Source organism: Bos taurus, chromosome 11, assembly GCF_002263795.3.
Source record: "Bos taurus isolate L1 Dominette 01449 registration number 42190680 breed Hereford chromosome 11, ARS-UCD2.0, whole genome shotgun sequence".
Lineage (NCBI taxonomy): Eukaryota > Metazoa > Chordata > Mammalia > Artiodactyla > Bovidae > Bos > Bos taurus.
Genome location: NC_037338.1, coordinates 32609329 through 32634150, shown reverse-complemented (window position 1 = coordinate 32634150; position 24822 = coordinate 32609329). Strand labels below are relative to the sequence as shown.

At 36.5% G+C, this 24822-nt stretch overlaps 1 protein-coding gene across 22 annotated transcripts in view; it reads left to right on the top strand.

The window, feature by feature from the left end:
- NRXN1 (neurexin 1) overlaps nucleotides 1–24822 on the top strand; it is a 1252733-nt gene that overhangs the window by 893981 nt on the left and 333930 nt on the right. For all 22 annotated transcript variants that reach the window (XM_059891018.1, XM_059891016.1, XM_059891017.1 and 19 more), the window contains 1 exon segment: nucleotides 3162–3343. In XM_059891018.1, the coding sequence (XP_059747001.1) occupies nucleotides 3162–3343 (182 nt within the window).

Here is a 24822-nt window from a genome sequence, read left to right as displayed (position 1 = left end):
TTCACATTTACATGTTATTTATTTTTTTCTTTCTTTAAAAGCATTGTGAGGTGAAAAGACAGTATACGATCATGAGGTGCAAATGTCACTTTATGGATATGAGACATTCGAATATGATAGCAGTTGGCCTTGATAAATTCAGACTGACATATCCAATTAACTTTTTCTTGACAGTCTTGTTATGGTAATAGAAACATTTCTGTTAAAAAAAATACAGGAGTAGAATCTGGATACTAGATTTCTACTAGCTCTTCCAAGTTTGCAACCTTAGTTAATTCAGTCATAAGGATTAACTTGTTTTCTCAGATGTGTTGTGGGGGTAATGCTTGCCCTACTTTCCATACAGAAAAAGAGAAAATGAAAAAAATTGTTGTGAAAGTGGTTTTTAATGTTAAAAATGATCATATAATGTATGATATTGTTGCTTTGCCAGACTCCCTTACTCTGATGATTCTGGAAAACATCTGAGTCCTTAGATTTGTTTTATATCGTTAAGTAACATCTCTACTTGAATATTTTTAATTTGCAATATATAGTCATTAGAGGACAAAGTTAATTAAAAAGAGGAACATAAAATCAATCAAGTACCACCACAGAGGTCACCAACACATTCTCTTTTTAAAGAAACCTTTACTTTTATATGTTCTTGTCCTGTTTTTATCAATGTAGGCCATACGTCTACATTTAAATTCAGAAGCATTTAATACTTAATCATTTGCAATAGTTACCAAGCAGATGAATATTTATAAAATTGTGCTTGCTTGTTAATATTGTGATTAATAATCCTCTGATAATGTAGAACATAAATGGGCCTAGAAGGCTCTGGCATTTCTGATATACAAATATGTATATCCTTCCTGTATCTCTTTATTTGCACACTGATTAGTACATTTCAGACATAACTTACATGTTCTCACATGAGACAGAGAAACTGCTTTCAGACATTAGTACTCAAGAAAATGAATAGTCCCTCTACCACTGCAGTTTACCAAGATTTTGTTTTATTTCTTTTATACAGTATTATCCTGATATGTTTCTTGGGTCAGGTCTACACACCAAGGCCTATTTAATCAATCAGGCACATCAGGCATATTGTAGGGTTCTTTGGAGTTTCTCAAGGACCTATGGAAAAGTTTCAGACAGAATGCCAAGAGTAATTGACACCAAAATATAAAAAGAGGAAAAAAATTATATCATCACCTATTTAATTAAATGTATATAAATGTGACACTAAGTTAACTTCATTAAATTGGTAAATTTGGTTCATAGAAATTTATTTATTTATTTTTGGTTCATAGAAATTTAATGTGGGCTTCCCGGGTGGTACAGTGGTAAAGAATCTGCCTGCCAGTGCAGGAGACCAGGGTTCAGTCCCTGGTTGGGAAGATCCCCGGGAGGAGGAAATGGCAACCCAATCCAGTATTCTTGCCTGGAGAATTCCTTGGACAGAGGAGCCTGGCAGGCTACAATCCATGGGGTCATAAATGACTGAGCACGTATGCGCGCATGCACATAGAAAATAAGACTTAATATCCCGTCAGGGCTTTGGGGCTTCCCTGGTGGCTCAGATGGTAAAGAGTCTACCTGCGAACCCTGGATTGGGAATCCTCTGGAGAAGGGCATGGTTACCCACTCCAGTGTTCTTGCCTGAAGAATCTCATGGACAGGGGAGCCTGGCGGGTTGCAAAGAGTCAGACATGACTGAGAGACTTACATTCATTCATAGGTTGTCTGTTATAGTTGTTTTCCCAGAGCCCACAGCTCAAACCCACAGTTAAGGGTATGTTCTGTGTGTCCCGTTTTGGAGAAGGAAATGGCAACTGACTCTAGTATTCTTGCCTGGAAAATTCCATGGACAGAGGAGCCTGGCAGGCTATAGTCATTGGGATTGTAGAGTTGTCCACCACTGAGCAACTGAGCAATATGTAGATACCTTGAAAATATACAGCTGTATACTCAACTTTTAATACAACCCTTATTCTTGGTAGAAGCTGTATTTCCATACACTCAAGATACTTTGAGACCAAATTTTGATATTTAATCTTATTGCTTCCCTTACCATATTGGCAGGTAGTAGGTACATAATAAATATATACTAACATCTTTTGTTATTGGAAAGCTACACTCCTTTCTATAAATTGTACCTTAAAGTCTATTCTTGGGATAATAAAAGAAATATTTCTCTGGTCCCATTTAGTATGGAGGAAGATTCATTCTCCTTTATGTATATCTTTGCATGTCTCTTCCAAAATTTCTGACTCAAAGAATTAATTTTATTGCATTAAATGAGGTGGATGTCAGTGCTACAATGAGATAGGACTTTAACACATTGGATGTTTAGGACACTCGTTTGAACAAAGCTCTTTTTAAAGCAAGATGGATACTTTACTGATATCACCATCGTAAAGTAAAATTTGAATACTTAGCAAATGAGGCTATGCCATTATTCTCATTGTTGTAAGACCAGCATTTGCTTTGGAAAAAAATGGATCTTTTTATGCCACTGGATAGTTTGACAGCTACTAGATATTGTGTGTTATATAAGACCTGACATCTATGAATGGGATCTATTATCTGTATTTTCTTGACATGACTATTGGTCTTATGGCTGCTCATCCATTAGTTATCACCTGTCATATGTGAACAGGCCCTCTCTTCATAAAAGTCGATTTGTAGCATGCTTGCAATTTGCTTTGCTGTGCTCTGTGACCCTGTCACACCTACACGCAGCTCTTGTTTCAGACACAAGTTAATACATGTTTCTGCTCCTTTTTGAAGCAACCAATTGTTTTCTACTATATTATTTTTTTCTAACTGGCAGAAAGAAAGAAAACCCCATTACATTGCATGCTTGTCCAACTCTGTGGAAAAGCAGTAATCTCTCGTTTGTTCTGAAACACCTGCTGGTAGATTTAATGAGTGTATTAAAAATGAAGCTGCCTTGATATTTAAAAAAAAAAAACTTTTTCTTGAACATGTATGATTATAATCTATTATTTGCTTATTCACTTTGCCATAGGTTTTTGGTTTCTGTTCTTTTTATTTTATTTATGATTGCCAAGCTGTAAATTTAATACTTTACTAATATGTCAACATAATAATACATAGGAAAGTGTACCCTGATATATTTGGACTAATTGGTTTTGGTTTTTGTTTTCCAGCTGGGACAACGTATATCTTTAGCAAAGGTGGTGGACAAATCACGTATAAGTGGCCTCCTAATGACCGGCCAAGTACACGAGCAGACAGACTGGCCATAGGGTTTAGTACTGTTCAGAAAGAAGCTGTATTGGTGCGAGTGGACAGTTCTTCTGGCCTGGGTGACTACCTAGAGCTGCATATAGTAAGTACTTCTAAAATACAGATTCTGCTTTTAGCTTTTACTGCTAGCTTTTTGTAAATAACATATAACTCTGCTCTTTGGACATTTCCCTCCCCCTGCCCCACCAGAGCAACTAGTGCTTTATTACAGAAAGCATAAGTATACTCTAGGGGTAATAAGGCCTTATAGCTATTACTGTTTTTAAAAATGTTTTTGACTCTTTTTTTTCAGGTGTGAATTCATCTCAATTTTCTGTCCACAAAGAATTACTCTTTGTGTGTTTTTAGTGTGACTTTAGGCAGTTTTGCTAAATTTGTAGAAATATGATAGTCCAGTAGATATTATTCCATCTGGCTGGAAGCATGAGGTTGTAATTCTGGTAACATCAACAGATTTGGATCCAGTGTCCTTATTTCTTTTCTCACTTGAGAAAAGAATTGTCTAAAGTTACATGCAATGGACGGGGGAAGTGAATCGGCAAAGGTATTTGGAGATATAAAAGAAAAAGGCAGAAAGATTACGTCTATGCCATCTTATACTCCTTTTGATATGTACACATCAAGAAAATACAGTGGACTCTTGCCATTTATATCCTGGGACCAGACATTTTCTCTAAGTCCTAAACCTCACACAAGAATTTAATTAGCACTTAGTGAATGTCAAATAATAGTTCATGAATGAAAAACTTTTCTATTCAAGTTTTAAAGTTGTCATAACTGACTATAGCTTGGGGACTCTTCCTTATATCTCTGCATTCAGAGAGTTACTAATTTGTTTGGTTTCAATTCTTTATCTTCTTATGTCCTCACAATATTTTCAAAGACCCATGTGGTCTTTTATCAATAAGAGATAGTCATATTTTATTGATGTATCAAAATAACACCCATAGTAAGTTATCATATATTCAAAAACCCTGGAGGGTTCTTATCATCATAGTTCTAAATAAACTATCTTCTGGAAGATGTAGAAGCATATCTTCATCCCCCTTTCTGTTCTTGAGGTTTAATTTATCTCTTCTGCCTTATGTGATCACATAAGTTTATTTTGTTTTGCTTTTATTTAGCCTACAAGTTCTTCTGTTACCTGCACCAGTGTCTCAGAAGGTCTTTGATTAGGTCAACATGTTCTTTCAGTCCTGCCTTCAGGGTTTCATCCTAAAATGATTAGGAAAACCACCAAACACCAAAATACATTATCACAGATTTGCAGGGTCTTAATTTTCAAAGTGCTATTTATTTATTAATCTTCGTGTTCTGCTATACTTCTGTAATTTCCAATAAGCTGAATAGGGTTTACAACTGACCACAAAAGCTGAATTCATTGCTAATATTGGGGGAAAAAAAGAAAACAAAGTAAAACAAAAAACCCCTCTCAACACAACGGTTATTGAATCATCGTAGATTTTCAATTCAAAATAAAGTTGTCAAAATGAGAATCCTTGAAAAATGATTTTAGCTGCCTTTCTGAAAATACCTAACAATCAGTATCGAAGGCATGTGGGTTTTTATGGCATCATAAATAAGTGATCAGCTGAGATAACTAATGCAGTAAGGAATCTTGCTATTTAGAGTCATCTCAACTTTCCAAATGCATTTGCTCCATTCTGATTTAAGAGACTTGCTACTTCGAAAATAAATAAAAAAGAAAACAAGAGGTTTTCCTCTTGAAATAACTTACATATTGATCCATAACCAATTACACATTTACCCTGAGAAAAGGTTCTACACTGATCACTCTCACATCATAAGGGGTTTTGTTATTGAATTACTCAAATCACTGTTTTATGGTCAGAGGGTTTTAGTCTACAACAACGTGTATTGCTTTCCAATTTTGATCAACTGTGGCCTTAGAGTCCCTTTGTATGTAAAAGCCTGACTTTTAGGTGTGCATGCCTGCTCAGAACCTTTCTACACTTATTTATTGGCCATAGATTTCTGATAGATGTCCTGTGAGGTCCTCTTTCATTCTGAATCTCTTCTCTTGGTCTTGCCTGACTGTTCGCTTTGGACCCAGGTCTTTGTTTCTAACACCCTTCTTCTTGGATTTGCTATATTCAAACCCTTTCTTAATCCTAGCCTGTCCTTGACTAGGAAATTGAAAATGGATGTTAGTTCCCTGGGATTAGCAAACACCATTGGTAATCAACCCTACTCACTCCTTTATCAACTACTAGGACCCTGTCTTAGTCCAGATCTGGCCAACTAAAACTTTCTATTTCCCCCTCCTTTTCTCTTGTTCCCTACAAACAATGATCAGCCATTAGTGACTCAGCAAGTTGCTTACATGGAAATAAGTTACTTTTTTTCGACGTTTCCAACATACAAATAAAATTAAGCCCGTGGTTTTCTTTTCACTTCTGAAGTTTACTTTTAACTCTTTCCCATAATGTTGGGTAATGGAAGAGGAAGAGAAAGAGGAGTTAGATATATATATATATTTTTTTTTTTTTTTTTTTTTAAGAAGAAAAAAGAGAGAGAGAGAGTAAAAGAGAGGGATGGAAGACAGGAACAGGAGGGAAAATTAAGTGGGAAAGAATCAAAGTTGATGCCCATGGCTGATGGAAGCAGAAGTATTCTTAATGATGGTACTTAGATTTGGGAATATTCAAGGAATATTTTATCAAATGGTTTACATGCCTTTGAATTTATCCTGATTTTTACCAAATCATTTCTTCTGCTGCTTTCAGAATTGAAGTATAAAACAAAAACAGTAATTGCAGAAAGATTATTACCATTGTTTGATTTTAGTTTATAAATATGACTGACTTAAAAATTAACCTGATGATATCACAGATATGTTTAATCTATAAAAGTTAGAAATGTTGGTTATCCATTAACTTCTAAGAAAGTGTCTATAAACCTTCAAGGTGAGCCATGTATAAACTATGGACTTATCTTATTTAAAAATCACTATTTATACTCTTAATTAATGAAATTAACCAAGAAGCAAGAAAGTTAATTGCATGTATTAAAAGGTGCTCCAGTCTTGCTGAATTGTGTAATGTTACTTCAGATAGATAACTTTTAAAATCTGATTGAAATATAATTTCAGTGAAGTTGTGAATATCTGGCATTATTATTCTATTCTTTTCAAATGATCATGTTTGATCTTAAAAATATCACCATATTTAAATTTTGATTAACTATACTCTTAAAAATATAATAAATTACAATAAAATAATTTTTTACTCAGGTGACCAGTTTTTACAGATGGATTTTTTGCCATATTAGTATTAATTCTACCACTGTTAACCTCAAAGCCATATGATATTGCTATTGAAATGTATAGGGTTTTAGGAGGGGATGAGAGGAAGAGAAAGACAAGAAGAAGGGGCTATTAATTAACATAGTGCCAAGAATACAAATGTTATCCTGTATTCAGAAATGTTTTCTGAAATAATAAAAAATGAATTATATGTTGAAAATAGTGTAGCTTAAGTTAAATATAGACTTCTCAGTATTCAGTCATCAAAATTTTCAGTTAAGTCATAGATGCAGCCCAGTTCTACATAACTGAAGAAGTGTATCTAATCTCTTGTTTACAATGTATAAAAAGTGTAGCACCTGATGCATATCAGCTGTTTAATTGAAAAGTTATACATTTTTATTGATGTTGTTTTATGAATATTCCAGCTAATAATTGACCATGGTAGTTGAATTAAGTCTATGGTGAGAGTTTTTGTTGAATGAGTGATACTCTCTCCTAAATAGTTACCTCATTTTTTGTAATTCACTTTTATCATGAATTGTTCTCCAGTCATTTTGTATCTGTCCATTATTTTCAAATAAAGATAAGCTTTCTGATGCCATAGAACAAAATTTATAATAATGATGACTAATAAGAAAAAATAATGTAATATAGAAATGTGACTTTTTGTCATTCATGTAAGTACATACTAGAAGTCTGTGCAGAAATATTTTCTGAACAACTTATATGCTCCAGCTTATGTTGAAGACTCTGTGGATTCAAAAATAATTGAGCTCACCACTTAGTACTTATCTCAATAAACATTATTTAGATGAATGAAAAGCCCACTGGGACCCTGGTTACCAGGTAGCTTGTATTCTTTATAGTAAACACACTTTGTCCTAGAGTGACTAGTGTTTCTTGGTTATTTCTCCATCTTGGTAGAGCTCCATTTCTTCCCTTTATCTGCAATTATATGTATAAGAATGTGGATAAATGATAGGTTGTTAAGGTAAAGAATATGAAAAAAGAAACTTATGAACTGTAAAGTGTTCTGTTTTACAGATTTAAATTAATATTGATTATTTAATCAGTATTGAACATGATAATTTCTTACAGGCAATAAGCAAAACATGAATTCATTTTTTTCATTATTTATGAGATATACCTACAAATTTTACCAATGTTGTCACTCTAGAGGAAGTATCTCTCATCTATCAGTCTGGCAATGTTCACTGGAGATCACTTAACCCTTCTGACTTAGAAGAATGCACTGCAAATGTGTGTTCCCTAACTGACATGAATATTAACATGTGTATTAGTTCTGATCAGAGGAAATTGTGGAGGGTGGAGGAGAGGATTAGTGAAGAGTGTTCTTTGAAATTCTTTCATCTTAGGAGCATGAAAGAGCATTGCAAATTTGATTAGTGAATTGTTGTATATATTTGCCTTAAGTGTTTCTTCTTTGTACCTTCCTGGACCGGAAGCCTTATGTTTGAATCCAAGCTCTTAATTGATTTTGATATAGAAATACACCTTTTGATCAGTGATTTTAGTGTTAACTAGAAGCATAGTGTATTTATAGTAGATATCACGCCCTAAAATAACTTATCAATATCGTCGACATAACCAATCTTTCTCATCATTCTCTGCTGCTTTACATTTTATACTAGTTACCTTGTTTTAAAAAGAGTTTCTAATTTAATCTTTGTAAAATCAGTACATATATCAGCAAGATAAAACCCAGTTGTTTCCTCACAGGCTTTTCTAGCATTTAAAGTGTTTCATCTGAAATATTCTTTTTAACCAACAGATTCCCCTATTTTAAGAGTTTCACTTTCTCATGTAATATTTAAATTAAAACCTGTAAATCATACACAGTAAATATTGTATTTGTTTTAGCTATCCTGGCTCTTAGCTTCCCTTGTAGCTTAGTTGGTAAAGAATTTGCCTGCAATACAGGAGACCCCAGTTCAGTTTCTGGGTCAGGAAGATCCCTTGGAGAAGGAAATGGCAACCCACTGCATCATTCTTGCTGGGAAATATCCCATGGCCAAAGGAGCCTGGTCGGCTACAGTCCATGGGGTCACAAGAGTCAGACACAACCTAGTGACCGAACCATCACTTCAGGTTCTCAATGAAAGCACTCCCAAGTGAACTTGCTTTGGCAATCCTCCATCTCAAAGTCTGCTTCCTTGAAAACTAACCTGTACGTCTTGTCAAGAAGTCCTCGTTTTGGGGCTTCCCAGGTGGCGCTGGTGGTAAAGAACCTGCCTGCCAATGCAGGAGACAAAAGAGACAGGGGTTTGAACCCTGGGTCAGGAAGATCCCCTGGAGGAGGGCGTGGCAGTCCATTCCAGTATTCTTACCTGAGGAACCCCATGGACAGAGGAGCATGATGGGCTGTAGTCCATAGGGTTGCACAGAGTTGGACACAACTGAAGCGACTTAGCACATCCTGGTTCTTACAGGAATTAGAGAACATGTGGCCTAATTGACTATTTGTTGTGAAAGTCTTGCCCAAGCTTTTCAGGTATAAAGGATGAACATTATCTTTGAAGAAAGTGAGAGAAATCATGGTCATATTTTTATTGACTTAAGTGCTGTACAGATATCTTGAAACAATCTCTATCTTGGGAATGGATGGTGTCATGTAGACTAATGCAAACTCCTTCCTTCATCCTTTCACCATGGAAGTTAGTTCAGTATCTCATTTTCTAATTTATTGGTTGAAACATTTCAGCATCACTAAATCTCTCTGAATTTGGTTCTCAGTTTCTAGAATTAGCTCCTTCTCTGAAATTCTGTTGCTGTGAAATGTAGTAAAGAGAACCAAGACATTTCTAGCTGCCCCTCCTTATTTCATATACTTATCACTTAGGTGCTTAAGCAACTGCCACACCTTCTCAACTATTCTCCTGTCTCTATTCTGAATACTTTCCAATCCAGTTTATGTACTTACATCAGGTTAATTTGCTAAAATGCTTTTTCAATTATTCCTCTCTTCTTCCTCTTGGGAAACACATTGATGCTTCCCAATTACATACAGGTAAAGTCACACTCTGTGACTCACATTTAGTGTCCTGAAAATTCTGATCTTAGTTTCCCTTTGCATGTCCGTATTTCCAAAATTCTTTTCTTTCCACTTCAGGGAAATTTATTAATCCACTCTTTAGAAAATTATTGTCCTATTGTCATTTTTGAGTCAACCCAGAACTTTCTTCTCAATCTCTGTCTAGCTTCTGCTCAGTCATCATCTTCTCTATTCAAATATTGTGTGTTTTCCCAGTTGGGTCTGGGAGCTTATAGTCCCCTGAGCTAACAGAAAGAAGTCCAGAGCTCAGGAATCTCTTTGGAAGAGCTGCTGAAACAATGGTCAGGGCATTACCTAGGTAGAGAAAATCTTGGACATAGATTTTCCTCCAATGTGTGATCACTACGCTTCTTGACTTATTGATTTATGTTGGACCCCGAGCTATTTTACAGAACGGCCTTAAATCCATTCTAGGTTAGCCAGTGATGAGTTGCCTTAGCAACCTCTTTTCTTATGGCTAGATGCCAAAATAAGAAACGTTTTGAATTTTTTTTCTTGCTACTGATCACACTTCAGTTTTTTTCAAAAGACTGCATTGTTTCACAGGACATGGTTCAATGTCTGGTAAGGGAAGTAAGATCCCATATACTTCTGCATGATGAGGCCAGAAAAAAAGAGAAAAAGAAATACTTTCTCTGACTGACTTCACTCAGTATGACAATCTGAGGTCTATCCATGTTGCTGCAAATGGCATTTATTTTGTTCTTTTTGTGGCTGAGAATTATTCCACTGTATATATGTACCACATCTTCTTTATCCATTCCTCTGTTGATGGACATTTAGGTTGCTTTCATGTCTTGGCTATTGTAAATAGTGCTGCAGTGAACATTGGGATGCGTGTATCTTTTTGAATTATGGTTTTCTCCAGATATTTGCCCAGGAGTACAGTTGCTGGATTGTATGGTAATTCTATTTTTAATTTTTTGAGGAACCTTCATACTGTTCTCCATAGTGGCTGTACCAGTTTGTGTTCCCACCAATAGTGTAATATCACATATGTGGAATCTTAAAAAAATGGCTACAGATGAACTTACCTATTAAACAGATACAGAGTTACAGGTGTAGAAAATAAACCTGTGGAAGGTGAGGGGAGGGATAAATTGAAAGATTAGGATTGACGTATACACTCTACTATATGAAATAGATAACTAATAAGGACCTACCATATAGGAAAGGGAACTCTACTCAATACTCTGTAATGGCCTATATGGGAAAAGAATCTAAAAAAATGAGTGAATATATATTTATAATAGATTCACTTTGCTATACACCTGAAACTAACATGACATTGTAAATACTCCCCCAAATTTTGTTAAAAGCTTAATTAGGAGTTTCTTTTTTTAAAAAAATTACTTTGGCTCATTCAACACATCATTACTGATCACCTATAATGCAGTTCATAATGTATTAGCTACCTATTTCTATGTAAAAATTTCCCCTACAATTTAGCAGCTTAACAGCAAATGTTTATAATCTTATAGAGGCTCAGAAATCTAGGAACAGCTGAGCTAGGTTATTAAGAGATTCCCAGGAACAGACATGGTTAATATCTCCCATGCATATCTGATATGTTCATTCTTATGATCAAGTTAGAGTCTACAGGGTTTAGAAAGAAATGGTGAGCAACAGTGAAAGCATCCACTAGCTTTAAGTTTAAGGATGCTGGCTTTTGCAGAAGTCTAAACATGGTATAGATTGATGGAAGAGAGTAATGAAGACATTGCTTGAGGGTTGAGAACTAGTTTGGGGAATGCATACCGAATAAGGAATCATTTGTACACTCTTTTTATTGCACCAAAAAAAAAAAGAAAAGAAAACACTGAAAGGCATAAATAAAATGCATGAGAATAGTAGTTAAAAAATGAAAACAGCACAGGGAATATGTCAGCCAAAGAACAGGAAATGAGATAAAAGTGACAATATGGCATTGGAGTTAGTTTAAAGGTGATGATGGACCACTTCAGACATAGGCAGTTTGTTTCAACAAAGGAAGGAAATGACCTAGGTAAATATACTCAGGGACACTCAAGTTAATAGTAAGCATAAATAATCCACATTGTAAATCAGTAGCAAAGAACTAGAGATAATTTTTACTGGGCCTGAGAAAATCCTTCTGATGAAAACGTAACCATTTTCAGAGCTGTGAAATGCAAAGGTGTTACATTTAAGCACTTACTTTAGGAGATAGTGCATGAGATTTGGGGATCCTTAGGTTACAAGACGGGGCTTCCCTGATAGCTCAGCCAGAAAAGAATCTGCCTGCAATATAGGAGACCTGGGTTCGATTCCTGGGTCAAGAAGATCCCCGGGAGAAGGGATAGACTACCCATTCCAGTGTTCTTTGGCTTCCCTGGTCATTCAGATGGTACACAATTTGCCTGCATTGCAGGAGACATGGATTCAGTCCCTGGGTTGGGAAGATCCCCTGGAGAAGGGCATGGCAACCCACTCCAGTATTCTTGCCTAGACTAATCCTCATGGACAGAAGAGCGTGGCAGGCCCCATGGGGTCACAAAGAGTCAAACACAACTGAATAACTAAGCGTGGCACGGGTTACAAGACAGAGGAGGCTTTTTAACCTCTCTGTTTACAAAGCACTGCCCTGGAAGAACATATTTCTTAGACTCTTGAGGGGATGTTTTCATGGCCAGGTTCTCCCATCAAGAGAAATACTTCCTCCTGAGCCTACTTCTTAGGGCCTTGCTGCCCCCAAAAGAGTGGACATACAAGACTGACAGACCAAAAACTTCTAGTGAAAGATTAAAATTTAATTGATCATGAAGGGCTTTTTGATCTCTGGAAAAAAAAAAAAAAGTTAATGTTCCTGGAATTCTGCTCTGCATTATAGCTAGCAAATGTAGACTGCTTATTCTCAGATTTACATCGCCCATCTGGACTTGCCCTGTCATCACCAAACTAGCATTTCAAAAGACTAACTCAGCATCTCCACCTGGATGTCTCATAGGTAGACACCTCATTAAAAACTGAATTCATCTTCCAACTACATGCCCATCTACACAATTACAGATGAAAACTTTGACATTTTTCCTGTGCTTGCTTTTATGATGTAATCTGTTTCTCAGTAAATTCCAGAAATGTCTATCAGTACTGTCCAATAGAAATATAAAGTGGGTCAGATATGTAATTTTAAGTTTGTAAGTAGTCACAAAAAGAGAGGGGGAAAAAAAAAACTCAGATGAAATTAACTTTGAATGTATTTTATTTAACTAAGCATGTCCAGAGTATTATCATTTCAGCATATGCTCAAATAAATTTTACTATATTTTACATTACTGTTTCACACTGTTTTTGATATCTAATATATATTTTGTAATTCATTCCTGTCAATTCAGAATCTAAATTTGCATCAGAGATATAGTATATTTCATAAAATATCCAGTTGGAAATGTAGATTTGCATTGTCTGAATTACTGTAGACAGACCTAAAATTTTTCCATGATTGAATGAACTCTCAATTTTAAATTTATATCTAACTTAATTATAATTAAATACATTTTCAAATTCAGTTCCTCAGTTCCATTAGCCACATTTCAAATGCTTAACAGAGCTTTAGAATTTATCTGCTTTTCTTTGACTCCCATTATTATTGCCTTAAGTGAATGTCCTCTTTTTCAACTGTTGGAACAGATTTCTAACTCATCTCACTGCTCACAAGGATTCCCTTTCTCATGCATCTCTACACTGCCACCAGAACAATTTGTGTAAAGCAAAAAGTTGGTTATTTCAACCTCTTGGTTATTTCAACATTCTAAATGTTTAATGGCAGTAGGTCTCTCAACCTCTTTTAGTTCAAAACAATCTGACTGATAATATTCAGCCACCTCTATCAGTAATGGTGTTCACTTAGAAGCATAAAAGCTCCTGAGTGAACAGAAGCAGGGAGAGCATGACACGGGGCCTCTCAACCCATCCTCCCCTTCTCTCTCTGCTTTGCAAGGCTGTGTCTCAACCCCTCACCTGGCAGCAATGCTGGTCAGGGATGGGCATGGACTGATTTGAAAGTGTTGGTCACTCAGCTGTATCCAGCTGTATTTGAAAGTGTTGGTCACTCAGCTGTATCCAATTCTTTGCAACCCCATGGACTGTAGCCCACCAGGCTTTTCTGTTCGTGGAATTTCCCAGGCAATTGTACTGGAGTGGGTTGCCATTACCTTCTCCAGGTGATCTTCCCAACCCAGGGATCAAACCCAGGTCTCCTGCATTGCAGGCAGATGCTTTAGCCTCTGAGCGACCATGGAAGCCCAATACCAATTTGAAATCCCTCCATAATATTCATTAAGTATTTTTTTTCCCAGTGTTTATTCAGGGTTTGAGGGGAAACTGATTTTCAAATTGTCTACAAAGATGCTTAGTAATTTACTTCTCCTGGACAAAGCAAAGTCAATTGTCTGGAAAAGAATCAGCCCCAAAACCCTTTATCAGTTTTTCTAGTCCTTGTACTTTCTTGTTTCTGGTGGCAGTTTTGTGAACCAGGCAAAATTTGGCATTTAGATTAAAGTGTTTAAATCTCGATGGCAGATCCTTCATTTATGATGAATAATGTGATGCTGAGCAACAGTGAATGTCAAGAGGGCAGGGACATCCATCTATTTTGTGCACCTTTGTATTCCCAGAGTCCACCTGCAGCCTGAAATTTAGCAAATGAGCAATAAATATTTGTTGAAATATTTTTTTGTTGTTGTTCTAGAAGTTCTGCAAATTTAAGCTGCCTGTGTGCATTCTAAACATGTTCAAGGGCAAAAAATAGGTCAATGCTGCTCTGGTCAAGGGCATAGTCTCCTTCAAGAGGTTGGCTTATAGTTAACTTGTTAAGGCTGAGTTAAGAAGATGCAGACCTGAACTAACTGCTCAGTTCAGTTCATTTCAGTTGCTGGGTCATGTCCAACTCTGCGACCCCATGGACTGCAGCACACCAGGCTTCCCTGTTCATCACCAACTCTCAGAGCCTATTCAAACTCATGTCCATCGAGTCAGTGATGCCATCCAACCATCCCATCCTCTGTGATCCCCTTCTCTTCCCGCCTCCAGTCTTTCCCAGCATCAGGGTCTTTTCCAGTGAGTCAGTTCTTCGTATCAGATGGCCAAAGAATCGGAGCTTCAGCTTCAACATCAGTCCTTCCAATGAATATTCAGGACTGATTTCCTTTAGGATTGACTGGTTTGATCTCCTTGCAGCCCAAGTAACACCACAGATCAAAAGCATCAAATCTTCAGTGCTCAGCCTTCTTTACGGTTCAGTTCTCACATCCATACATGACTGCTGGAAAAACCATAGCTTTGACTATATGGACCTTTGTCAGTAAAGTAACTGCTAGCCTGTTACAAATTCATGATGTTGCTTCCTTATAGATTGGTATCTTGAGACATGTTTCTGGTGAACCATGCCTTCACCTGTTCTATTGAAGAACCAGTGGCCTATACTGCAGATAGTTCAAAAGCCAAACTCCTTAGGTGAATCTGCAATGAATGCAAAACATGGGTTTATTTTCCAGCTCTATTTCCAGTTACTCCTCAGTGCAACCGGAACACATTCTATTCTCTCTTTATATGCATTTAACATACCTTTAAAAAAAAAGAAAAAGAAAAAACACCTTTTAAGGCATTTGGAATACAGTCGCCTGAGGTCTGGCTTTTGCCCTCAAGTATCTTAGAATTTAATGGATAAATTTTATTTGTATGGCACCTTAGTCACAGAATGTAGGCATAGGCTAATATTCTAAACCTTCATGCTTTAGAAACACAATTAAAGGTTTTTAAATTCTATGAAGAGATCTCTAAGTGTGACATTTATGAAAGTAACCAATAATCATGTCGCTGTTCTAACTTTACATTTGTTATCCATTTAATATTCATAAAACCCCTACAAATAAGAAACATTCTCCTCATTTAGTTAATGAGGAAAGGAGGCACAGGTCACACAGTGAGTGAGCAAAACCAGGCTTTGAACTCAGACAGTCTGGTTCCTAAATCCATGTGCTTAATCTCTGGGCCTTATGTGTGTGGTACAGGTAAGGGTACAGGGGGGACTACCTCATTAGGTTGCACCCCACAGCTCGGCCCACAGTCTGTTTAATGCAGTTTTATAAAGTCAAACAACTTCAGCCAGAGTGGGTAGCCATTCCCTTATCCAGGGGATCTTCCCAACCCAGGAATCGAACACAGGTCTCCCAAATTGCAGGTGGATTCTTTACCAGCTGAGCCACCGGGGAAGCCCTTAGTATACCACACATCATATAAATTACTGAGCATTCTGTACATCAGCTACATAGACTATTTTTTCTAGTTGAGTAAGCACATAGAAAGTTATCTGGTTGACTAGTTGTCTCAAACATTTTGTGGTTAGTTGGCTAGCTTTTGTCATCAGTTTGATTTGCAAATTTGGAGTGCACATGATTTTAAGGCAGAGAAACACAATTAAAAAAATTATATCAGTAACAAAATGTCGGCAAAGATAGACATTTGTCCATGTTCATTTCTTTCTTTGAAATATTCCTGCTTCCTCTCGCTCCTGCTTGCTTTCCTTTCTTTTCTAGTCTGGTGAGTTTTTATTCACCATTAAGGCCTAGATCATATATTTCATATATTTGTGAAGACTTCCTTGGTCCACTAGGGAAAAACCAATCAGGTCCATCTTGGTACTAACATAGCACTTTTTACTTATCATAGTCATAGTTATTTCCATATGGATCCTTTCAGTCCATTAAATTGTGAACTCATCAAGGTCAATTACCATATGCTATATATCTTTTTATCTTGGCATTTTCTGACAGTTGCACAGTGCTTAAGAATACACAGTAATATTTATTGATAAAGGTATACAAGTGTGCATGAATGGAGCTTTCCTTTTTGGCTTGTGGCCTTCCTTCCCCACTTGCTGGTAAATTTCCACTCTGGTGCAAGAACTCACATGAGGAACACTCTCCTTGGATCCCAGCATGAGGTAGACTCCCAGAGGGTAATGGTGAAAGCATGTGACACTCTCTTGGGCTCCCCTTTTACAACCTACAGAGGCTTGCACATTCAAGCCAGAGGCTGGGACCTATCATGAAATGGATTCATTATCCACATGGTGTTTTTCTCAGGGAAGGAAGACTTCTCCCATGTTAGATCATTGATCAGTCCCACTTCCAGATTCAGATATTCCAAACAAGTAGTCGGTTCTCTGAAATGTAGTATACTTCTTATCTGCTGTCTGTATAATTTGGGGAACTTATATAAAACATCTGTGATATATTTCTGTGCAATCAGACTTGATGACAGAAGATTATCCAACCAGAGAGTGAAAGGGAAAAAAACAAACAAACCTTCTGTGGTAATCAGTCCTAATTGATTAGGGCTGTGGAAGGTAATTAACCTCTACTCCCTGGCAATTTGACCATCTTTTTTTTCCTCCTACTGTGACACTTGTTAAAATGATGGAGGTGAAATTGATTCTCCAGTTATTAAAATGTTTTCAATAATTTTAATTAATATATATTAAATGTTTGAAGTTCTAACAGTCAATTGTCTTAAGCAAGGTTAAACTCTCCCTTTGAAATCAGGTTTCCTCTGTCCATTGGCTTAGTAAGAATAATAGCTAAACAATTCTATTTAGCATGTATTGAATATTTACTATGTACCAAGCACCAAAGACTTTACATAAATGTTGTATTTCATTTAATATTCACAATAACCCATTGAGGTATGAATTATTATCTCAGTTTTACAGATGAGCAAACTACATTTTTAAGCAATTGACCCAAATCGCATAGCTAGTAAGGATCTGTTCTGAACTGCAAAGCCCCATTTTGCTTTTGTGTAAAGGAAAATTTCAGGCTAGCTGAGCTACTTTCTCAAATGAGCATACAATCCAAATTATCAGTCCAAACTTAGTGAGTCTTTATTACATATTGCATTATAAGATTCCTTGAGCATGGGCACAAGCTAGAGTTTCTGTGTCCTTCAATACAGTGTGCTAAGTAACAGTAGAGTTCCATGGCATAGCATATGATATTTGTTTTAAAATTCTTTTAATGGATGGAGTCATAGGTATTCTTATTATTTTTTGAACTAATACTGTCATGAGAGTATCACCGTGTAGATGCATATAAAAATAATCTGAAATGCTCTGGAATTGGGCTGGAGCAAAAGCTTTCATCCTTTGCACAGATTCTAAAGCTAGTGCATAAAGCCTAGACAGCTTGACCTACTTTTTTTTTTTTTTAAACCAAAAGGCAGAGTAGAGTCTCTGTGTATCTCAGCATGTAAATGAGTGGGGGGAGAAAGGGAATTTGTCTATGGCTTGTATCTTGCTGATTGGACATCTTCCTGACAGAAGTGTTCAAAAGAAAAGTGTGTCATCCTGTTCATTATTGTTAATTAGCAGTAGAAAGCAAGGCTTTGGGGGTTCCATATCCCACAAGGCATCAGCAGAGAAATGGGGTTGAAATTTTAGCACTTATATGTGAGGTAAGGTCAGACTGCCTGCCATGTAAGCTTCAGAACTGATTTCATTTGATCTTTAAAAGACAGGCATTGCAGAGAAATTTTACGTGTAGAAAGAAAAACACTGTAAATTCTAGCTTCCCTCGATGCCTAATTCATGACAAGTGGTTAGTTGGTTATTTGTAACTGGCCACTGGGAAGCACCAGTACTTTGGCCACCTGATGCAAAGAGCCAACTCACTGAAAAAGACCCTCATAACTGGGGAAGATGGAAGCAAAAAGAGAAAGGGGCGGCAGAGGATGAGGTGGTTAGATAACATCACCAACTCAATGGCTGTGAATCATCAATCAATGGCTGCGAATCACAATCAATGGCTGTGAATCAGCAAACTCAGGGAGATAGTGAAGGACAGGGAAGCCTGGTGTGCTGCAATCCATGGGCTCACAAAGAGTCAGACACGACTTAGCGACTGAACAAGAAACAACTGTGAAACGTGTTGGATAAATGAAGAGGCTGGGGGTCCTTTTTGGTGTTTGAAATTGCAACAGAGATATTGTTCATTATTATGTGAGGTATATACTGCAGCTCAGAGGGTAAAGCGTCTGCCTGCAATGCGGGAGACCCTGGTTCGATTCCTGGGTCAGGAAGATCCCCTGGAGAAGGCAATGGCAATCCACTCCAGCACTCTTGCCTGGAAAATCCCATGGACGGAGGAGCCTGATATGCTATAGTCCATGGGGTCGCAAAGAGTCGGACACGACTGAGCGACTTCACATACTGCAGCCATCAGCTTCATGATTAACTAGCTTTTCAGTAAACTCTATGTCTGTTATTCAACTGCTCTTTTTTTATTTACCAGCTGTTTTTTTTTTTTTTTTAATTCTTCTAACTATCTAGACATAAACTAGGTTCAATAGATTAGTGATGCATACAATTGGGTCTGTGTGTCCAATTATATTTTATGACAGGCTGTTCAGAGAGAGTTGAATTTTATCTGTTGTCCTATGTCTCTGTTTACTTTCCAGAAAAAAACCATATTTTTAATAAATTTTATTTTTTTCTATCGCAAAGTACTTACTGAAAATTTTAAATGCAATGATGAGAATCAAAAGTATAAACTGCCTTATAACATGACCAAGCTTTTTACTCTGTCTTTAATTTTATGCATGTATCTTTTTTCTTTTATATATATCTGTTAATAGTTGTATATGCAGACACACTTAAACATTCTTTAAAAAGACAAAATGTTTGAATGTTTTTACATGATACATACTATTCTACAACTTGATTATTCTTATTTAATTTGTTTTGGACATCTTTCCACCTTAGAGCATGTAATCTCATATTTACTTCATAGAATCCTACTGCACACATATGCTAAAATTTAGCTAAATCATTCCCTAATGATGGATTTTTTTTGTTTCAGAATTTTTAGATTGCAAACCAATAAAAATTTTTAATCTTAAATAAAAACAATATTTCACATATATGAATATATATATTTAGGAAGATAAATCCCTAGAAGGGAGCCATTGCATTTATTGTAGAGTTGTCCTTCAAGAAAATTGTACTGTTAAACACTTCTACCACCAAGTATATAAGAATGTCAGAAACTGGAGTATTTTCGTGTGAAGACAAACTGGCCTCATTATTTCATAAGACACTGGGCTCCATATAATGATTTTCCTTTTAAGACTTCTTTGGTTTGAGTGTGTTTACATTTTAATAATAACCCTGTATTAAAGTTGACTCATTGGAAAAGACTCTGATGCTGGGAGGGATTAGGAGCAGGAGGAGAAGGGGACAACAGAGGATGAGATGGCTGGATGGCATTACCGGCTCGATGGACATGAGTTTGAGTGAACTCTGGGAGTTGGTGATGGACAGGGAGGCCTGGCGTGCTGCAATTCACGTGGTTGCAAAGAGTCAGACACGACTGAGCGACTGAACTGAACTGAACTGAAAGGTGGTACCAAACCTCCATTAGCTTTGGTCACAGTTTTTTCCCCTTATATTCTTACAGCATTCACAGAATAACAATAGGTTAAGGAAGTGGGATAAGGCGTTCATGAGTCATGTGACTCATTTTATGAAAAGCAACTGCTGCACAGTTTTCTGGGATGAGCCAGGCAGGCAAGAGGTTAATGTCCCAGTGGGATGCACCACTCATTTCAGAGTCTGTCTTGTGTTCTTCACCTTCTACACATTCCATAATTCTTAATTTTGCCCCTAGTCGCTTACTATTTTGATCATGTAGTCCCCAGGTATTGTGCATCAGCAGTGGAACATGGCAGGCTTTTAAATGTATTAATATTGTTAACATTACTGTGGTTAATTTTAATGTAACAAACAGAGTAACAACAGATGTGTTCTGCTATTAACCATGTAGTAAGGCATAGATGTCTTAGCTCTTGATAGCCCATTTCAGCAACAAAGTTGTTGAGCTCAGAGAATGGATTCCATCAAGGGACTAGGTCATATGTTGTGGGGCATTTGATAATGGCTAAGATTAAATTGAAAGGAAATAAGATATTCAGAAGGGAAAAAAGGATGTAGCTATTAAAGTTTTTCACATTCTACATGTGACTTTTTTTTTAACTTTAGTCTTAACACATCCATTGTGAACTAAATCACAGCTGATATAATCACATGTAAAATTCGAGAACATTTTGGTTAGCTTGCCAAAATTTTTATTACTAATGCACGGATATAATTTAAACATGTGAAATATAACCAAACTGATAGTTTTTCTTTGAACTTTAAAATTATTTCCAAGGTGCTACCGCTTTGAGTTTTACTAATGAATAGTAAAAGTAAAATATGTAAGTATGGAGTTTAATAGGCACTAAGAATATTTGATAATGCCATGGCTGTCTATACCATATTCACTAACATATTTAATAGCGGAACAGATGCATCTTGCTATGGTAACACATGATACCAACCAGCAGGGAGTCCCATTTGCCAAGTCAGTTTTTATTTTATTTCTTTATCCCCAAACATCTCTAATAATCTCAGTCTTCAGTGTGCTTTGATCTGTGAGGCAGCAAGCAGGTAGGAGGGATCCTGTCCTCTGCTGTTTGTTTCCAGCAGGTTGTTGGTTTCAAGATGCAAAGCCCATGAGGTTCTAAGATAAAATAACTGGGCAAGACTGGATAGGACATTCAGCACACATGATTACATAAGCTACATAATAAAATACATGCACCCAATGCAAAACGGGTAGAGAAGTACCATGTTCAAGGAAGCTCTGCAATGTGTCATGTGGTAGCTTCAAATTAGTAAGAAAATTCTAGCTACCAGCCTCTCAGTAAGTATTAGTTATGTGATGAGCAGGTTATTTAAGTGTGTTGGTTTGTGTGTATGTCTTCTAGTTGCCCTTCCCTAACTAGCGATAACTCTTGTTGCCCAAGAGATGCCCAAGGGAAATTGGAGATGTTTGGTGTTGCAAGATTTGCTCTCTGAGGAGCAATTCTTTGGAGCTTTCCATGAGCTATTTTGCAATCCTTTAATTGCTGTGTCTGGAAAAAAAACTGTCATATACATTCTAAAGCTAAAATAAGATGACTGTCTAGCTAATATATGCTGATATTCATAGAAAGATGTGGAATTGATAATGGTCCATTTAAAATGGGTTTTACCAAAGATTCTGGTCTAGCTATATTGAAAATTGAAAAATTGTTGAAATTGGATACATCTTATTGAACTAAAAGGACTTCTGTTGTGTTTTGTGTGGTAAGGGAATTATACTAACCTGGAATCTAAAACAGAGAAGGCAATGGCACCCCACTCCAGTACTCTTGCCTGGAAAATCCCATGGGCGGAGGAGCCTGGTGGGCTGCAGTCCATGGGGTCGAGAAGAGTCGGACACGACTGAGCGATTTGACTTTCACTATTCACTTTCATGCATTGGAGAAGGAAATGGCAACCCACTCCAGTGTTCTTGCCTGGAGAATCCCAGGGACGGGGGAGCCTGGTGGGCTGCCGTCTATGGGGTCGCACAGAGTCGGACACGACTGAAGTGACTTAGCAGCAGCAGCAGCAGGAATCTAAAATGTGAAAAAGCTTGGTTCTAATCATATGGAATGTCATAATGCAATTGTCAGTTATCTGGACAAGACAAAGTAATTGTAGTTTGAGATGTTCTGCATCTTTTCTGACCATCTTCTTTAACAGAGTTTGCGAAATTGTCGACTAGGGCTTGTTAAAGCATTCAGAGTAAGTTTTTTCTTGGCTTGATGGCTGTTATGCACAATCTGTCTTTGCCTCCACAGTCCACACTGATTTGTGAATTCAGTGAAGTCCTTTAGGCTTACTCAACTGGAGTATTAATTTCTTTGCATTGCATGAGTGAAGTGTTTCCCCCACTTCAAATTTCATTCTGTTGTAACGGTGAACTCGGAGCCATGGTTAGGGAATTGGGAAAGCTGAGTATGCTTTTTGTTACTGTGACTTGTTGTAATTCTCTGTAATGCTGTCTGTAAGAAAATATTCCTAAATAGGTAATCACTTCAGCATCGATTTTCTGACCAGTAGGACTAAAGAGCTTATCCTTAAAGTAGGCTAGTAGGATAAGACGTTTGAAAACTCTTAATATCACCTTGGTTTTCCATTTTAGATATACTAAGAATGTAGATAATAATCATTTATCTTACAACTTGATTTGGTTTTTGATAATAAGGAGTTAATGTATACCTAAACTCATGGGTCTTTTTCCTCAGCTAGTCTGATAACAAATTGTTTTTGATAAAATGCTCATATTCTGACTAAAATTTCTTATTTCCAAACCCAGAAGAGAACAGTCTTACGTGCTTATCAGAATGTTACTCTCTCCTAAATTGGTACATAGGAAGATGATTCATGACATAGTGAAAACTGTGTGGATAGCTAACAGATACAGCATAGTTATAAGACAATTTATCATCTTCAAGAAATTCTAGAGTTATTTAGATGGCAGGAGAATTAGATGTAGCTATTCTTCTATGTCTGATGGAGAGATGATCTAAGCCTGTTTGAAGATAATGAAAATAGGTCACCCTAATGTAAAATCCAAGTGAATCTTTGAAATCTAACTATTCACTCAGATAAATAAAACCTGTAGCCTCTGGAGTTAGGTGTATTTGGAACATCACAGTGAAGCTTATACCTAACTTTATTGGCAATGGAGAAGAAAAAAATTTAAGACTATTGATATGTCCTTTTTTTAAATTGAAATATAGTTAATCTGCAATGTTATATTTCAAGTGTAAAGCAAAGTTGTTGATATATATATATATATGTATTCTTTTTCAGATTCTTTTTCATTATAGGTTATTATAAGATGTTGAATAGAGTGATTTGTGCTATGTGGTAGGTCCTTGTTGTTACCTGTTTTATATATAGTAGTGTGTGTATGTTAATGCCCAAATCCTAATTTATCTCCCTCCACATCCCCATTTGGTAACTGTAAGTTTTATTTTCTATGTCTTGATATATTTTTCCTTAAAACTATTTCAAAAATATAGAATACAATTGAAATAAAACTATTTCAAAAACATAGAATACAATTTTTGGAAAAGGTACCTTTGTCTACTTTATTTTTCATATAGAAACAGGAATATCTAAGCTTTTAAATCAAGATCATCTAAAATGTTACTGGGTACACAACTGATATTTTTATATCCTGATAAGTTTCAGGATCTGGAAGTATAGTTCACTCACAAGTTCACTGTATTCTAACCCTTAATTAGTAACTAAAGATAGCTTAAGTTTTAGAAAATAAATGGATCATACTGCTTGTAAGCTATGGCTTACTGAGGGTTTAGATTCTATCTCAGTCTTCAACATAAACTAATACCTTTCTATCCAAAAATTTGAGAGTGGAAAAGGCTATAATTGTTGTAGTTGGGTAGGAATTATGCTGAAGGACTTTGGGATATGAGAGAAAAAGAGAACCAGAGGAGAATTCAATCAAGTCTCTAGAGTAATATGATGGATATTATTTTATTCTGAGAGAATCATTACGTTTTATAGAGATGATGGGGTTCATACCAGGAACAGTTAGATCTCTCCAGAAGGATGTTTAGAGTAGACATCCAATCCCCGCTGGAGATCTTTCATTCATTCATGAATCATGTATTGAGAACCTTAAGGTGCACAGAACTGTGTTAGTTTCATGGAATATAGCATGGCTAAAATATTGCATGACTTCAGTAAAACTGAAGAATAGTAAAGACAGACTTTTAAAAAAGAATTTTAAAATACTGTAATAAAGACCATAAGAGAAGAAGCACATGAACTTGCAGTAGTAGTGTTAAGGAAAAACTCAGGAATTTTGCTTTGGCACCTTAGGGACACCTTTGCAGAGAAGTAGCATAAGGCATGTGTGAGTGAGGAGTTTGCCAAACAAAAGTAAATAAAGGGGACCATCAGAAATAACAGAAGCTAAGGTTAAATACGGCATGGGATATCTTATTAATCATGTGCCCTAGAATATAGCCCTGAGTAGGTATCACAGCATGTTTTCTGAATAAGTGGTTAAACTGGAGGCATCTTACCAGGTTTTTCAATAACAATAACTTAAAGAAAAGGAGCAAAAAGATTTTAACAAGTATGCAAGTGATGTATATTGCAAAGATGGTATGGTGGTGTTGGTTTAGTCACTAAAGTCATGTCTGACTCTTGTGACCCCATGGACTGTACCCTGCCAGGCTCCTCTGTCCATGGGATTCTCCACTCAAGAATACTGGAGTGGTTTGCCATTTCCTTCTCCAGGGATCTTCCCAACTCAGAAAT